This window comes from Gorilla gorilla, chromosome 10 (genome assembly GCF_029281585.2).
Source record: "Gorilla gorilla gorilla isolate KB3781 chromosome 10, NHGRI_mGorGor1-v2.1_pri, whole genome shotgun sequence".
NCBI lineage: Eukaryota > Metazoa > Chordata > Mammalia > Primates > Hominidae > Gorilla > Gorilla gorilla.
Genome location: NC_073234.2, coordinates 128,303,884 through 128,320,270, shown reverse-complemented (window position 1 = coordinate 128,320,270; position 16,387 = coordinate 128,303,884). Strand labels below are relative to the sequence as shown.

Genomic DNA, 16,387 nt, shown 5'->3' with positions numbered 1-16,387 from the left:
GCAGAGGGATGGGAACTCTTGCACACTGTTGGTGAGCCACTGTGAAAAACAGTATGGAGATTCCTCAAAAAATTAAAAATGGAACTACGATATGTTCCAGCAATCCCACTTCTGAGTATCCAAAAGAATTGAAATCAGGATATCAAAGAGATAACTGCATTCCCATGTTTACTGCAGCACTATTCACAATAATCAAGTGGAAACAACCAAAGCAACTATAAATGGATAAATTCGTTAAAGAAAATTAATGTATACAGTGCACACAGTTAATGTATATAGTGCACATACAGCCTTTAAAAATAAGAAAATTTGTGTGGGCGTGGTAGCTGTGATCCCAGCATTTTGAGCGGCCAAGGAGGAAAGATTGTTTGAGGCCAGGAGTTCAAGACCAGCCTGGACAACACAGCAAGACCCCATCTCTACGAAAAAATTTAAAAATTAGCCAGGCATGTTGGCACACAACTGAAGTCCCATTTACCTGTGAAGCCAAGGTTTTCCCTGACTCCTAGGATGGCTCCTAGAAATGCAGAAAAGTATGAAATTCCAGAATTGCTGTGGAGCTGGTGGAAGAAGGTGTTAAGAGGCCAAGGGAAACGGGCACAGTGAAGAGGAGTAGATATGTTTACTATGTAAGTCTGGAAATAGAGTCCCAGGGGACAAAACATTCCCCAAGGCCATAAGGAATGTGTGGAGAGAGGGACACCTGCATCGTGAGGTGTTCTGGTGGTGGCCTCCTGGGAAGAGGGGCTGTTACAGAGCTTGGATTGATAAGGGCAATAGGGCAGGCAGGACTCCCAGAGCAATAGAAGCCAGGTGGGTGCAATGATTATAATGAATGGTGAGGTTGGAGGGGCAGCCAGGGGTCGTGACTGACACAGGGTTAGGGACCTGGTTAACACAATGTGGCCTCTTAGTGACTTAGTGGATGAGTATCTTGAAAGGGCACTGCTCAATTTATACCATTAGAAGAAATCAAGGCCGGATGACCAGGGGGTTAAGGGGAGCCATTCCAATAAAAAGTCATCATCCCTTCCTGATTTTTGGAACTGACAAACCCAGTTTTCAGACTAGACCCCATTAACAAAGAGGAGGCAGAGTCCCCTTGGGAAAGGACACTGTGACACCATAGCATATATAGTAATGGTTTCCCCCAAAGGACCTATGGCCATTTATTCAGAGGATGATACACTGGAAAAGGGGAGTCACTCAACATTTCTAAGACTGTTGGGCAGAGGATCAACATTGATAACGAAAAGTGTCATCAGATTCTGTCCCCATCAGAGTAGGGGCATATAGGAGCCAAGAGTGAAAAATGGAGCCCTGGCCAAGTCAGGCTTGTCATTTGCCCACTGTATCTATGGACCGACCTGGTGATCATTTCCCTGTCCCCTGAATGTATATTCAAAAAGGACATGCTTGGTAAAAGACACTGCCCCACATTGGCCTGAGGGTTAAGTGAGGGCTATCACAGTGAGGAAGGTCATGGGGATACCTTTGAAACTGCCACCTCCCTGGCCAGGATAGTAAATTAAAACCACTATTACATCTCAGAGCCAGGGAAGTACAGAAATTAGCACCCTTTTATTAAGTCCTAAAGGGCTCTGCAGCTGGTATAGGCTGTGGTGCAAGTCGCCCCTCTACTTGGCCCACACCAGCCTGGCAGACCCCATGGTGTTTAAAGTGTTAGTCATGGGAAAAGGTGTCATTCAGAGATTATGGCAATATCTGTTTAGAGAATTATAACACAGACCCCTCCAGGACTCTGGAGTAAGCCCATGTCATTTGCAGCAAAAATGTCTATGCCCTTTGAAAAACAATCCTGGTATACTCCTGGGTCCTGTTGTAGATGGAAGGCTGATCATGTGGCCATGTGGCTCTTTGATCAAGCAACTAATTACTGATTCCATTAATCTACTGTTGGTTGTGGCATTGCTATAAAATGAAACACTCTCAAAAGGCAACACAAGTGCATTTTCCACACGGTAAAATACAATGAAGCCATTACATTGGGATGTCCACACTTGCCTATCAGCATGGAGTGTGTGATGATTGATTTTATGTGACAAGTTGACTGGGCTAAGGGTGCCAAGATAGCTGGTGAAACATCATTTCTACATGTATCTGTGAGGGTTTTTCTGAAAGAGATTCACATTTGAATCAGTAGACTGGCATCATCTAATCCAGTCTACAAATAGGACAAAAAGACCGAGGAAGGGTGAATCTGTGCTCAGGTTGAGCTGAGACATTCATCTTTCCCTGGCCCTGGGCATTGGTGCTTCTGGTTCTCATGGCGCCAGAGTAGGAAAACATAAGCTTTCAATGAATGAGGACACATTAAGACCATACTGCAGTGATTAAGAACACGAGCTTTAGAGAGAGAAGGATTAGGGTTCAAGTTCAGACTCTGCCCCTGACCAGCTGGGTGACCCTGGGCAAGCACTGTAACCTCTTAGAACCTCAAGTTATTCCACTTAATATGAGAATAACAACAAAACCCATCTCACAGGGATGCGGGGGTACTAAATGGAAGAATATAATCTGGACGGACCAAAGGCTGCTTACCAGCCACCAAAGTGACCAGCAACTCAGGTGATCAGAACATGCTAGGTTCTTTTGTGAGTATTTATGAGAGTTTTATATTTTAGAGTCTTATGAATGATATGCTGATTCTTGGTCCCAAGGACAGTGTGACAATGTGGCAATGTAAGTCAGTATAGTCGAATCTTTAATCCAGTGATTTACCTTGGAAGACAGAGCTGTCCAATAGAAATACATAATATAACACAAGCCACATGTATGATTTCACATTTTCTAGTAGCCACAATTAAAAAGGGAAAAGAAAGAGATGAAGTTCATTTGATTTAACTCAAATATATTTAAAAATTGTCATTTCAGCCACAATTTAAAAAATTATCAGTTGGCAAGAACTTGGCATTCTTTTCATTTGTACTAAGTCTTTGAAACCAAGTATATACCTTGCACTCACAGCACATGTAGATTTAGACTAGCTACATTTTAAGCATTTGATACATGTGGCTAGTGGCTGCTGTGTCACACAGGGAGGTTCTATAATTTTTCTCAGAGATATGGAGAAAGGATAAATCAAGGATGCTTATTTCAGAATTATTAGTAATAGGAAAACCATCTAACATTAAGATGTTTTGCACAAATGTCAACTCCATGAGGACAGGGATTTTTTTATTTAAAAAATTCTGGAAGTCTTGGCTCTGCAGGGTCATGAGGACAGGGATTTCTGTCTGCTTTTGTGCATTGCTATATTCCCAGTGCCCAGAGCTATGCTTGGCACATAGTAAGTGCTCAATAAATATTTCTTGTTGAATCAATGTATATACACACACAATAACCCTAGATATGCATCTGTACTTCTTGGCTCTGTGCCTTGAAGTTAATAAACACCCAATAAATGGCATTTGCTTTATTTTTACTGTTATTGATAATACATTAGACATAACCCTCCCATCAGGTGCACAGAAGAAAGTCAAGGCTGGAATTTCATTCTCTTATCTAAATCTCTCTGTTCTCTCTCAGGGAATATTTTCAGAGAATAGGTGGAATGAAGTGAGGCTGTGGAGAATGTTATCTATGATAGGATAGAGGGCATAGAAGGCCAGGAGTCAGGAGACCTGGGTTCTGTCCTGGATTATACACCAGCTCACTGAGGAGCTTTGTCCTCTCTGGATCAAGAGTCCCACCTGAAAATGAAGGAACTGGTCCAGATAACACTGGAGCCCTTTCCCCCAAGATGCACTGGCATTCAGAGGATGGTGCAGGTCCAGTCCTCTTCTGCCTGTGGGGTGGATGCTGCCTGGAGTGTGCTGGGTCTATGAGAGAAATGAGGGTACTCATGTGTTCCAATGTAACCATATTTCTGATACCTCCTGGGATCGTCGGTCTCATCGTCCACTGTCGCTTTCAGCCTGAAAGGGTGAGACACATGATCACATCAGGGAGTCTTCCTGCATTGCAGCTGGATTCAGTGAGCATTTACGGTAGACACTGTGACATGCCATCTGGATCCCCCTTTGAGGAAGGACTAACAAACCCCAGCTGCTGGGACAGTGGTCAGCAGACAGACTTCAGCCGTCAGCCCTTTTAGGGGTTGCCTCAGCTGCAGAGAGCCTTTTGCTCAAGGCCATGCCCTTTCCCAAGGTGCCCAAGCACAGTGAGTGATCCACGTAGGGGTATAGAGGCCTGGCCACCTCTGTCACCATGGGGCAGCTCTAAAGGCACCATTCCAGCTCCAGGGCTGTCCTTGGAGTTGGCTGAAACTGGCATTTGCTCTGCATCCCTGTTCACTTCTCCCTATTCTCTTTCATGCTTCCTTCCTATCCTTTCTTCCCCCCTTTCCCTGAGTGCTGGTTCCAGTGGCTCTCCCCCAGAACATCCTGCATACTAAATTCCATCCTGGAGTCTGCTTCCTAGCCATCTGCAACATCATCAATCCCCTGGAATCAGACAGATTCCTGCTTGGAGGTGGAAAGATCCAAGACTGGGTCCTTTGCCCCTGTTTAGCTGTATGACAACCCAAGTCACTCAGCTGCTCAGAGTCTCCCATTGGCCAGATGAGAGGTGGGGATGTGACAAGGCAGGCTGTTTAGCACAGTGACATGAGCACTGGCTTTAGAGTCCACTGAGTTTGAATTCCATTTCCACCACTTGTTAGCTGATGTCCTTGAGCAAGTGACCTCACCTCTCTGAGCCTTTGTCTCATCTGTAAGATGGGAATGATAGAAAACATGCCTCATGGGACTTTTCAAATAACTAAAAATAGAATGTCCATTCAACCCAGCAATCCCACTACTCGGTATCTACCCAAAGGAAAAGAAATCATTCTATCAAAAGACACCGGCACTCGTATGTTTATCGCAGTGCTATTCACAATAGCAAAGTCATGGAATCAACTTAAGTGCCCATCAATGTGAACTGGATAAAGAAAGTGTGGTATATCTACACCATGGAGTATTATGCAGCCATAAGAAAGAATGAAATCATGGTTGCAGCTGGAGGCCATTATCCGAAGTGAATTAACCCAGAAACAGAAAATCAAATACTTAACATCTGCTAAAGATGGGAACAATAGACACTAGGGACTCCAAAAGGGAGGAGGAAGGGAGAAGGGCAAAGGTTGAAAAAATTCTTTTTGGGTACTCTGTTCACTATTTGGGTGACAGGATCAATAGAGGCCCAAACCCCACCATTACACAATATAGCTGTGTAACAAATGGCACATGTGCCCTCTGAATCTAAAATAATAAAATTTTTTTTAAAATGCCTCATGGGATTGTTGTGAATATTAAATGAGAGAGTGCATATTAAAGGGCTTAGGACAGAACCTGAGCCCGAAGCAGATAGTCAATAAATGGTGTTAGAGATTATTTATTATTACTCTTAGGGGAATGAATTCTGGACAAGGGATGTGAAAATTCCAGAAACCCTCGATTGTGACCAAAATGACTGTAAAATATGGAGCACAGCCTGTCACTATATGAATATAAATGGCCTTTGGCAAGAGGTAAGTTCTTTGGAAAGAATGGTCTCCAGCTATATGTCTCAAGCTTTGTGGAGAGGGGCAGGGATGAATGGCAGGGAGGAAGCAGGAGGTCTCACCAGCAGAATCCAGGAGCTCACTGGGGACCCATCCCAATTCTTAAAGCATGGGTAATTCAGCCAGGCCTCAGCCTCTTGTGCCAGCTGCCTCCAACCCTTTGGGTCTCCACCACCCAAGTTTCCTGTAGGGTCTGCCGGGTCCAGGATCACAGGCCTGCAGGGCAGTATTTAGAGAGGGACAGGTGAGAAGCTGGGGCTCTGTCTAGGGAGTCCAGATGCTCCTGGGAGAGCAAAATAGCAGCATGGGATGAACTGGGACTCAGAACATGAGGAAGGGCTCCCTGGGGTATGTCCCCAGTGCCCTATTCCCCAGCAGGCAGTGAGCATGAGGAGAAGGAGCCTTGCACTTGCACCTGACAGATGTGGGTTTGAATCCCACCTCTGCCCTTTATCAGTGATGTGCCCTTGGGTAGGTCACTTGAACTCTCTAAGCCTCAGGATTCTTATCTGTAAAATGGGAATAGTTCCACATACCTATCTCAAAGGCTATGCTGTGAGGATAGAAAAAGCCCAGTTATGTGAAATGCTCAGCACAGTGACTAGAACATAACATACATATCAGTAATATTGATAATAATTTTTACTATTATATTAGCATGTGTTAGTCTTACAACAAGCTTTCAATACCTGGGAGCAATTACTATCATTGTTGTTGCTGCTGTTCTTATTTCAGTTCAAATTGCAGCTATTTTACTCATTTTCTGTTAAGGGTTGGACAAGCTCCTTACCTCTCAGAACCTCAGTTTACTCACCTGTAAAATAATTGGCATAGTGCCTGCCTCACAGGGTTGGAGGTAGGTGTTTAAAACAGATGGCAGTAATAAAATGCCCAGTACAATGATGGGCAACAGGAGATTCTCACTAAGTGGGGAGCCCTCCCACCTCCTCCATTTCCAAGGCACTGTACCTGTATCCAGGTGTTCATTTACATAGGGGAGCTAAGCCATGTGGGGATAGCATACCTGGGTTTCCTGAGCTGTCTTCTCAGGTACTTTTCAATAATGGGGTTTTTAAAGTCATAATACTTTGTCCAGTAGATGCAGAGTTGCTGGTAGTTTATGACTAATTCCAAGACCGTCCGAAATCCCTGGGCTGTGTTGAAATGTGTTTTCATGCTCCCTTGCTCCCAAGCATAGACCGTCAGGAGCTCCAGGGCATACTGAGGTGGCAGCTTCCCAAGCTTCTTCTTACACTGAGAAGAGGAAAAACAATCAGAAAAAAATTGGTTTGCTCAACTTTTGTGTAAACTACACTTCTCATGGGCCAAATCCAGCCTGCCACCTGTTTTTATAAAGTTTCCTTGGAACGAATCCAGGCTCATTCATTTACGTATAGTTTATGACTGCATTCATGCTACAAAGGCAGGGTTGAATAGTTGCAACAGAGGCTGTGCAGTCCACAAAGTCTAAAATATTTGCTATCTAGCCTTTTATTTTTTAAAAAAGTGTACTGGCCCCTTGTTAAGAGTGCTGGATTCTTATTGATGTGGGTTTGAATCCTGGCTTCACCGTTGTCCAATTCTAAGTAGATGACTTAGACTCTCAGAGCCTCATTATTTTCATCTGCTAAGTGAGTGGTTGTAATAGCACCTATCTTATAAAGATACTATGAAAATTAACTGAGAAGAAGGACTTGTAATGTTCCTAAGAAATGCATAGAAGCAAATGAAATTCTTTCTGGAGGAATATACATAATCCAAAACCTCAAATTATTTCACACATAATTTTCAAATACAATGACCAGCACATATGTAACCAGGCACACAAGGAAACAAAACACTAAGAGTTATGACCAACAGAAAGAAGAGAAATAGTAATAAACCTACAAACTCTAAATGCTGAAAGACTGAACACAGACTTTAAAATAACTAGGAACTCTACAAGGAAATCTACAAAACATTGCTGAAAGAAATCATAGATGACACAAACAAATGGAAACACATCCCATGCTCATGAATGGGTAGAATCAATATTGTGAAAATGACCATACTGCCAAAAACAATATACAAATTCAATACAATTCCCATCAAAATACCACCATCATTCTTCACAGAACTAGGAAAAACAATCCTAAAATTCATATGGCACCAAAAAAGAGCTCACATAGCCAAAGCAAGACTAAGTAAAAAGAACAAATCTGGAGGCATTACATTACCAGACTTCAAACTATACTGTAAGGCCATAGTCACCAAAACAACATGGTACTGGTATAAAAATAGTCACGTAGACAAATGGAACAGAATAGATAACCCAGAAATAAAGCCAAACACTTACAGCCAACTGATCTTTGACAAACCAAACAAAAACATAAAATGGGGAAAGGACACCCTATTCAACAAATGGTCCTAGGATAATTGGCAAGTTGCATGTAGAAGAATGAAACTGAATCCTTCTCTCTCCCCTTATACAAAATTCAACTCAAAATCGATCAAATACTTAAATCTAAGACCTGAAACCATAAAGATTCTAGAAGATAACATTGGAAAAACCCTCCTACACATTGGCTTAGGCAAAGACTTCATGACCAAGAACCCAAAAGCAAATGCAACAAAAACAAAGATAAATAGATGGGACTTAATTAAACTAAAAAGCTTCTGCAAAGCAAAAGAAATAATTAGCAGAGTTAACAGACAACCCACAGAATGGGAGAAAATCTTCACAATCTATACATCCAACTAATATCCAGAATCTACAAAGAACTCAAACGAATCAGCAAGAAAAAAAAATCTCATCAAAAAGTGGGCTAAGGACATGAACAGAGAATTCTCAAATGAAGATATACAAATACCAAGAAGCGGGGTTGGGGGAAGGGGGGAGGGATAGCATTAGGAGATATACCTAATGCTAAATGACGGGTTAATGGGTGCAGCACACCAGCATGGCACATGTATACATATGTGACTAACCTGCACATTGTGCACATGTACCCTAAAACTTAAAGTATAATAATTAAAAAAAAAACAAATACCAACAAGCATATGGAAAAATGCTCAACATCCCTAATTATCAGGGAAATGCAAATCAAAACCACAATGTGATACCACCTCACTCCTGCAAGAATGGTCATAATAAAAAATCAAACAATAATAGATGTTGGTGTGGATGTGATGAAAAGGGAACACTTTTACACCATTGGTGGGAATGTAAACTCATACAACCACTATGGAAAACAGTATGGAGATTCCTTATAGAACTAAAAGTAGATCTACCATTTGATCCAGCAATCCCACTACTAGGTATCTACCCGGAGGAAAAGAAGTCGTTATACAAAAAAGATACTTGCACACACATGTTTATAACAGCACAATTTGCAATTGCAAAAATATGGAACCAGCCCAAATGCCCATCAATCAATGAGTGGATAAAGAAAAATGTTATACACACACAAACACACCATGGAATACTACTCAACCATAAAAAGGAACAAAATAATGGCATTCACAGCAACCTGGATGGAATTGGATACTATTATTTTAATTAAATAACTCAGGAATGGAAAACCAAACATTGTATGTTCTCACTCATATGTGGGAGCTAAGCTATGAGGAAGCAAAGGCATAAGAATGATACATGGGACTTTGGGGACTGGGGGGAAAGGGTGGGGTGTGGCAAGGGTTAAAAGATTACATATTGGGTACAGTGTACACTGTTTGGGTGATGGGTGCACCAAAATCACCACTAAAGAACTTATTCATGTAACCAAACACCACCTGTTCCCCCAAAAACCTATTGAAATAGAAAAATTAAAAATAAAAAAAATAGTCCTCTCTCTGTGATCAGTGGTTTGAATGAGGACAGGAAAGGAGAGGTATCAGAGCCATATATGTATACACATGAATCTGTGTGTGCTCATGTCACAGAAAAGAAGTGTAAATAAAACATAAGATTAACAAATAATAAAAATTAAAAATAAAATAACTAGTAATATCATATTCACAGGATAAAATAAGAACTTTAAATAGTTAGCAGGGAATTAAAAGCCATAAGAAGTACCATGGCAGATACAAAAATATGAAATAGAAATTTTAGGATAAAAATGACAACTGTAATTAATTACAGCAAATTAGATACAGCTAAAGAGAAAATTAGTTAATTGGAAGGTAGATTAGAAGGAACTATTCAGAATAAAGCATGGAAAAATAGACAAAAGGATGAAAAACACAGAAGAGAGTATAGAGATATGAAAGATAGAGTAGGGTCTAACATACATTTAATTGGAATTCCAGAAGGTGAGGAGAGAATGAGGGAGAATCAATATTTTAGAAGAATGGCTGAGAAGTTTCAAAACTGATTAAAGATATCTACCCACAGATTCAAGAATCTTAACGGAATCCCAATCAGGACAAACAATAGGAACCCATCATGAAGACACAGCAGACTGAAGCTAAACAAAATCAAAGACAAAGAGAAAACTTTTACATGCAGCCAGAAGAATAAGATAGGTTACTTATAAAAGAGCTGCAGTTAGACTGGCAGCTGACTTTTTAATGATGACACTGGAAGATGGAATGATATATTCAATATACTAAAATGACCACCCAACAAAAGCACCCTTCAACAATGAAGGCAAAAGCATGACATTTTCAGACAAACAATAACTGAGAGAGTTTACTACCAATAGACCATCATCAAAAGAAATCCCAAAGGATGCATGATCATTTAGGAAAATTACCCCAGATGGAATGTTAGAGGTGTAAGAAAGAATGAATAGTGAAGAAAGTGGTAAATCTGTGAGCAGATTAACTAAACATTTGGCTATAAAACAATAATACTTTGAGGCACTTGAAAATATAAACAGACTTGAAATATACAAGATATGTAGCATATAAGTTGGAGGTGGTGATGATGGTGGTTAGTGGAGTTAAATTATTGTTAATCTTGTCTTGTTTTAAAGGAGAACAGCATCAAGAAAGAAAGAAAAAGACAATTCTTGGCTGTGCAGGACTCTCTTGATCATTGTACAATAACTAGCATTCTTGTCTTCTTTCCACTAAATATAAGTAGCACCCATGTCCTCCCATCACCATGGTTACCAAAAACACCCTCATTAATTTTCAATATGTCCCTGGGGGCAGTGCTGCTTTTGTCAGGAACTGCTTTTGTAAATTCTGCAATGCTCAGGCTCCATGATTACAATTCATGGAACAGCAAACACTTAGAAGTCTGGCAACTAAATGATTGTCTTTTTTTACCTAGAGGTGTTACTTTTAAATTGGAAAGTTTATTCCTGATTATTTTCATTCATTCGTTCATTCAAGAAATATACATTGAATGCCTATTATTATCAGGCAAACTCTTAAGTCAATAGACCCAAATTCGAGTTTTTGTTTGTTTGAGAGAAGATCTTGCTCTGTCACACAGGCTGGAGTGCAGTAGTGCAATCCTGACTTACTGCAACCTCCTCCTCCCAGGCTCAAGCAATCCTCCCACCTCAGCCTACCCAGTAGCTGGGGCTACAGGTGCTCACCATCACACCTGGCTAAATTTTTAGTTTATTTTGTAGAGACGAGGTTTTGCCATGTTGCTCAGGCTAGTCTTGAACTCCTGGGCTCAAGCAATCTACCTGCCTTGGCTTCCCAAAGTGCTGGGATTACTGGTGTGAGCTACCGCGCCCAGCCAAATTCAGATTTTACTTCTGCTACTTATTGGCCGAATGAGCCATGTGACTCAGGAGTTTCTCTTTTTGACCCAAGTTTCTCTTGGTGTAAAATGGGTTTAATAATAATGCCTAACCTTATCTAACTTACAGAATCACTGTTAAAATTGACTAAGATGCAGGGCATTTAAAAGTGAACAGAAAATTGTATCACATCCACAAAACATAGATAAGCTAAGCACATACTACATGTTAGCTTTTATTACGTGTACTCCTATGGTGGCTAAAATATGCTACATTTATCAGGACCAACTATATGCTGTGTTACTCTAGCTATGGCATGCTACTCGTTGCAGATAAGAAAGCAGAAAGAACAGAAAGGTTAAGTTGCTTACTTAAGGCCAGCCAGCCAGTAAGTGGGAGGAAAGGGCATCCGAACATATATTTGTTTGAAACTCTTGTTTTAACTTATCCACCTTCTGAAGAGTGTGGTTGACTCTCTCTCTGTGTGTGTGTGCGTGCATGTGTGTGTGCGTGTGTGTGTGTGTGTGTAGCATTGATTCATTTATTCAACAGTTATTTACACCTATTATGCACCAGGCTCTGTTTTAAGTTCTGGGGATACAGCAGTGAACAGAACACCAAAATCCCTTCCTTTCTCTCTTCCTTCCCTTTCATTCTCCCTTCTGTTGCAGGCTCCTCTCTCCACCTCTTTTTCCTTTCTCTCCTTTTTCCATCCCTCTATTTCCCTCCACCACTCCCCCTCCTCTTCCCTTCACTCCCTTCTTTCTCTGCTCCCCCCACCCCTCCTCTGCTCCCAGTTGAGACAGGACCCACCAGGCCTGGTGGGAGGGCCATACATTTTGGTACCAGTGCTTGACTAGGCGGATGAGGCTCTTGAGCTTGGTGGGGCGCTGCTTCAGGAAGTCTCTCTGTAGTTCTGTGAAGCAGGTGGAGAACTCGCCCTCTTTCTGCAGGTAGGTGCACTCCTTGATGAGCTTGACATAGATTTGGGGGTTAGGTTTATAGCCGCCAGTCAACTGACCTGTTCGGGCAAAATCTACAACTTAGGTGTCAGCTCTTCTCTGAATTTCCTTCAGTCACCCTGAGGGGACAATCTCCCTGGCCATGGGGTTTGATTGAAAAGTGCAGCAGACCCAGGGCTGGGAAGTCTTGAGGTCCATTCCTGATCCTCCCTCCTGCCCTCTCCACTGCCATCACCCCATCCAAGCCACCACCGTCACTCGCCAGAACTATGGCAGCAACCTCTTTACAGGTTCCCCCACAGCCTGTTCTCAACCTGGCACCTAGAGAATGCTGCTGATCATGCTGCTTCCTGCATTCCATAACATCTGGAATTTTAAAACCCAAAGATCTTATGGTGGCCAATGATGTCTGGTGTGATCTTGTCTCTGGAACCTCTCCCACCTCACCTCCTGTCTTGCTTCCTTTGCCCACTTTCTACTTCTCTGACTTTTTCTCTCTTCCTCAAATGTGCCATGGTCATTGCTGCTTCAGGGCCTCTTCACTTGCCATTTCTCTTCCCAGAACCTCCAGATCTTCCCAAGGCTCACTCCTTCTCATCACTCAGGCTCAGGGACCCTCCCTCACGACCCTGTCTAAAAAAGCTCCCTAACCCCCATGGCTATCTATTGTTTCACCCTACTTAGTTTTTTTTCTTTTTTTTTTAATCACTCCTTATGTTCTTTTCTTTTTTCTTTTTTTCGAGATGGAGTCTCACTCTGTTGCCCAGGCTGGAGTGCAATGGCATGATCTTGGCTGTTTGCAACCTCCATCTCCTGGGTTCAAGCAATTCTCCTGCCTCAGCCTCCCGAGTAGCTGTGATTACAGGCACACACCACCACGCCCAGCTAATTTTTATATTTTTAGTAGATGTGAGATTTCACCATGTTGGCCAGGCTGGTCTTGAATTCCTGACTTCAAGTGATCCCCCCACTTTGGCCTCCCAAAGTGCTGAGATTACAGGCATGAGCCACTGTGACCAGCCTTCTCCCTCTTGTCTTTTACAACCATTGTACTTCAGCCCCCAACACAGGAGATGGCACAAAGGAGAGAATCCAAAACTTTCTCATACCCTGGTGTCTTTGGAGAGTCAGCATTTTTTTTTTTCATGGCTGCCCTAGGACTAAAGGAAACTGTGACAGTTCCTTTAATGAAGTCCTAATTACTTGATAATTAATCACTAATTACTGCTTAATGACCAACTATTAATTAGTAGCCACTAATCAGTAAGTTCAGTTTAATAGTAGCTGTTTCTGTGGTGTGTGACAGATGTCATCGCATTTCCCTCAAAAAATTAAAATCTAAACTATTCCGTGTCCCTCTGTGAGTTCACTGTGGTGTTCTGAGGTGCCTTCATATACAGCTGGGAAATTCACAGTTTTGACTGATTGACTGATTGATTGAGACAGGGTCTTGCTCTTGCTCTGTGCCTAGGATGGAGTGCAGTGGTACATTCGTGGCTCACTGACACCTCGAATCCTTGGCTGGCCTCATGTGATCGTTCAGTCTCAGCGTCCTGAATAGCTGCGACCACAGGCAGGTACCACCACACTTGGCTAATGTTTTAAAATTTTTAGTAGAGATGAGGTTTCACTTTGCTGCCCAGGCTGGTCTTGAACTCCTGGGCTCAAGCGACCCTCCTGCCTCAGCCTCCAAAAGTGTTGGAATTACAAGCATGAGCCACCACACTTGGCTGGAAGTTCCTATTTTTGAACACCTATTACTCATCAGAGCTGAATGTAGATGATCATTTATCACTTAAAATAATGATACGATACAGGTAGTGTGGTTTTACCAATTCTCCTGATGTGGCAAGGGAGCCTCTGAGAGGTTACACTTCCTGTCCAAATGTTCCTGCAGATTATAAATATCTATCTCCCAACGTGCTGCATACGTTTGATGAGATCTCATGTTGGGACAAAGATGAGAGTAACATGAAGTTTAAGCCACATCTTTGCTGCCTGATTTTAGAAAGATAAAATTCACACATTTTGCCTTAAACAGAACCAGTAAGCCTTGCAGATGTTCTGTAAGAAATGTCTTTGTCCCCACATTATGCCAATTTGCTGTTTAATGTCTTTCCTGTGATAGATCATGACCGTATTCATTCTTGCCCCGGGACAGATCCTAAGATCTCCCACCCTGCTTTAGAGAGATGCCCTGTTGGGGCAAAAAGCTCTCAAACTGTGGGAGATTTCTGCTCAGAAATGGGAAGAGGGAGAAAAAGAAGCTGGGAGCTCTCACCCAGGGCATCAAAGGCAGGCAGCACATCGAACTCCACCCCCTCCCCGAGCTGGAGCGAACTCAGTACGAAGCTGAGCGCACAGGGGTTGCCCCAGCGTGGAGCCTGGACTTCAAACTTCACGGAAAATGCTCTCTCTCTTTGACAGGCTTCCAGCTGTCTCCTAATTTCCTGGATGAACTCTCCCCGGCGATTTAACTGATCCTGAAAAGTGGTGAGAGGACTGAGGAAGACAACCAGGTCAGCGTCAGATCGGCCTCTGAGGGCGGTGCCCTTGCCCGAGGAGCCACCCTGAAAAAGACGACAAAAATAATAATTGATGCTTAGTGAGGCAAACCTCCCTAAATAAAATGACAGGAGCAATCTAGTGGAGCACTATGGAGCACTAGCCACTGTTCTGAAGGCATTGCATGTCTTAAACTCCTATAATGCTCACAATGATGCTATGATTTGGATGCCATTATCATTAGTTCCCATTTTACAGATGGGAAAATGGATGCTCAGTGAGAAAATATATCAGCCCCATCACCCAGCTAGTAGGTGGCAAATACAATTCAAACCTGGGGGCCTTCTTCCAGGATCTGTGTTCTTTTCCCATTGTCCTTTACGATGCCCAGGACTGGCTTATGCTGGGTGGTTCACACTTACTATTTTACTTAATCTGCACGGCCCTATGAGGTATTGAGGGGAAGTAGAGGAAAAATCAGTTAGGTAAATGGTCAAGGCTGGGCCCTGGAGGAGCGGCCTGCCTGAAACTGGCGCAGGGAGTGGGGCTTACCTAAAACAAATCCACAGTTATACATACAAGAGAAGCAGCGCTTTATGCTTGCCTAGAGATATACCCACAGCTGCATAAGGTAAGGGAAGTTGCACAGCTTTACTGATAAAAAGTTTCTCAAACAGTTACAGGGAGGAGAGTGATTTCTTATAAAAGTTTTTTGCATTCAGCTGCAATCTGGCAATCCACTCAGACTTCCCTCTCCACAGTGGAGACAGCTTTCTTCTTTTGCTTACTGAACTTTTGCTCCAAGCTCACGTTTGTGTCCATGTTCCTTAATTTTCTTGGATGCAGGACAAAGAACCTTGGGTACTAATTCAGTGAGAAGCTGCTACATTAAGGTGCACTGGCAAGACTGCGACAGTATTGGGGATTGTGGCTGAGGAAATTGGAACACAGAGTAGTTAAGTGACTTGCTCAAGGTCTCGCAGCCAGCAGGTGCTATTTGCTTTCAAAATATATGATTCTTCGCTGCAGAAATGGTGAGCCCCTAGCCTGGCCACTAATTAGCAAACTGTTTACCAGAGCTGGGATTCAGTTCCCTATTTCTGAAATGGGCATCGCCCAGGACAGTGGTTCATAAACTTCAGTGGGAAGTAGGGGGGAGGCTCACTTGTTGATAATAGGGATGTAGGATTTCACCCCAGAATCTATTTTAACGTGCTGTGTGGATAAATAAGAAACCACCAGCCTAGAAGATCTCAGCTCTCTGTACTCACATTTGCACCCTGGGTTCTAGGTTTTTGCTTCTCTCTCTCTCTCTCTCTCTCATTCTCAATCTCAACTCTTGCACATTCAGCCACCCCTCCCCTGGCCAGGCAGGCCTGGACTCACCTTTACCACCTTGGACACACACACAGGGTAGGAGCTACCTCGGAAGCACCTTTCCTTCAGGAACCCACAGATGATGTCAATGGCATGGTTGATTTGCATGCGGAAACACGTGTCTGGCAAGAGATAGTCTTCAATGAACTTGTCCAGAGATTTGGCTGGGGTATTTCTGAGATCCATCATTGACAGGAGAGAGAGTGGCAACAGAACTGCCTCCCAGACCTGTTTGCTTTTATCTCTTCTGCTGACTGAGCTTGGACTGCTGTTGGTTTCGTTTCCTCAGAAGGGAG

General features: G+C 42.7%; 1 protein-coding gene across 1 annotated transcript; it reads right to left on the bottom strand.

The window, feature by feature from the left end:
• Positions 1-3,658: 3,658 nt before the first annotated feature.
• On the bottom strand, positions 3,659-16,387 carry OAS1 (2'-5'-oligoadenylate synthetase 1). Its single transcript, XM_004053925.5, is given in 7 exon segments — positions 3,659-3,923; positions 3,925-3,938; positions 5,629-5,782; positions 6,591-6,820; positions 12,084-12,268; positions 14,491-14,779; positions 16,101-16,387. Coding segments are annotated over 7 exon segments (1,200 nt in total). The 5' UTR covers positions 16,281-16,387; the 3' UTR covers positions 3,659-3,775.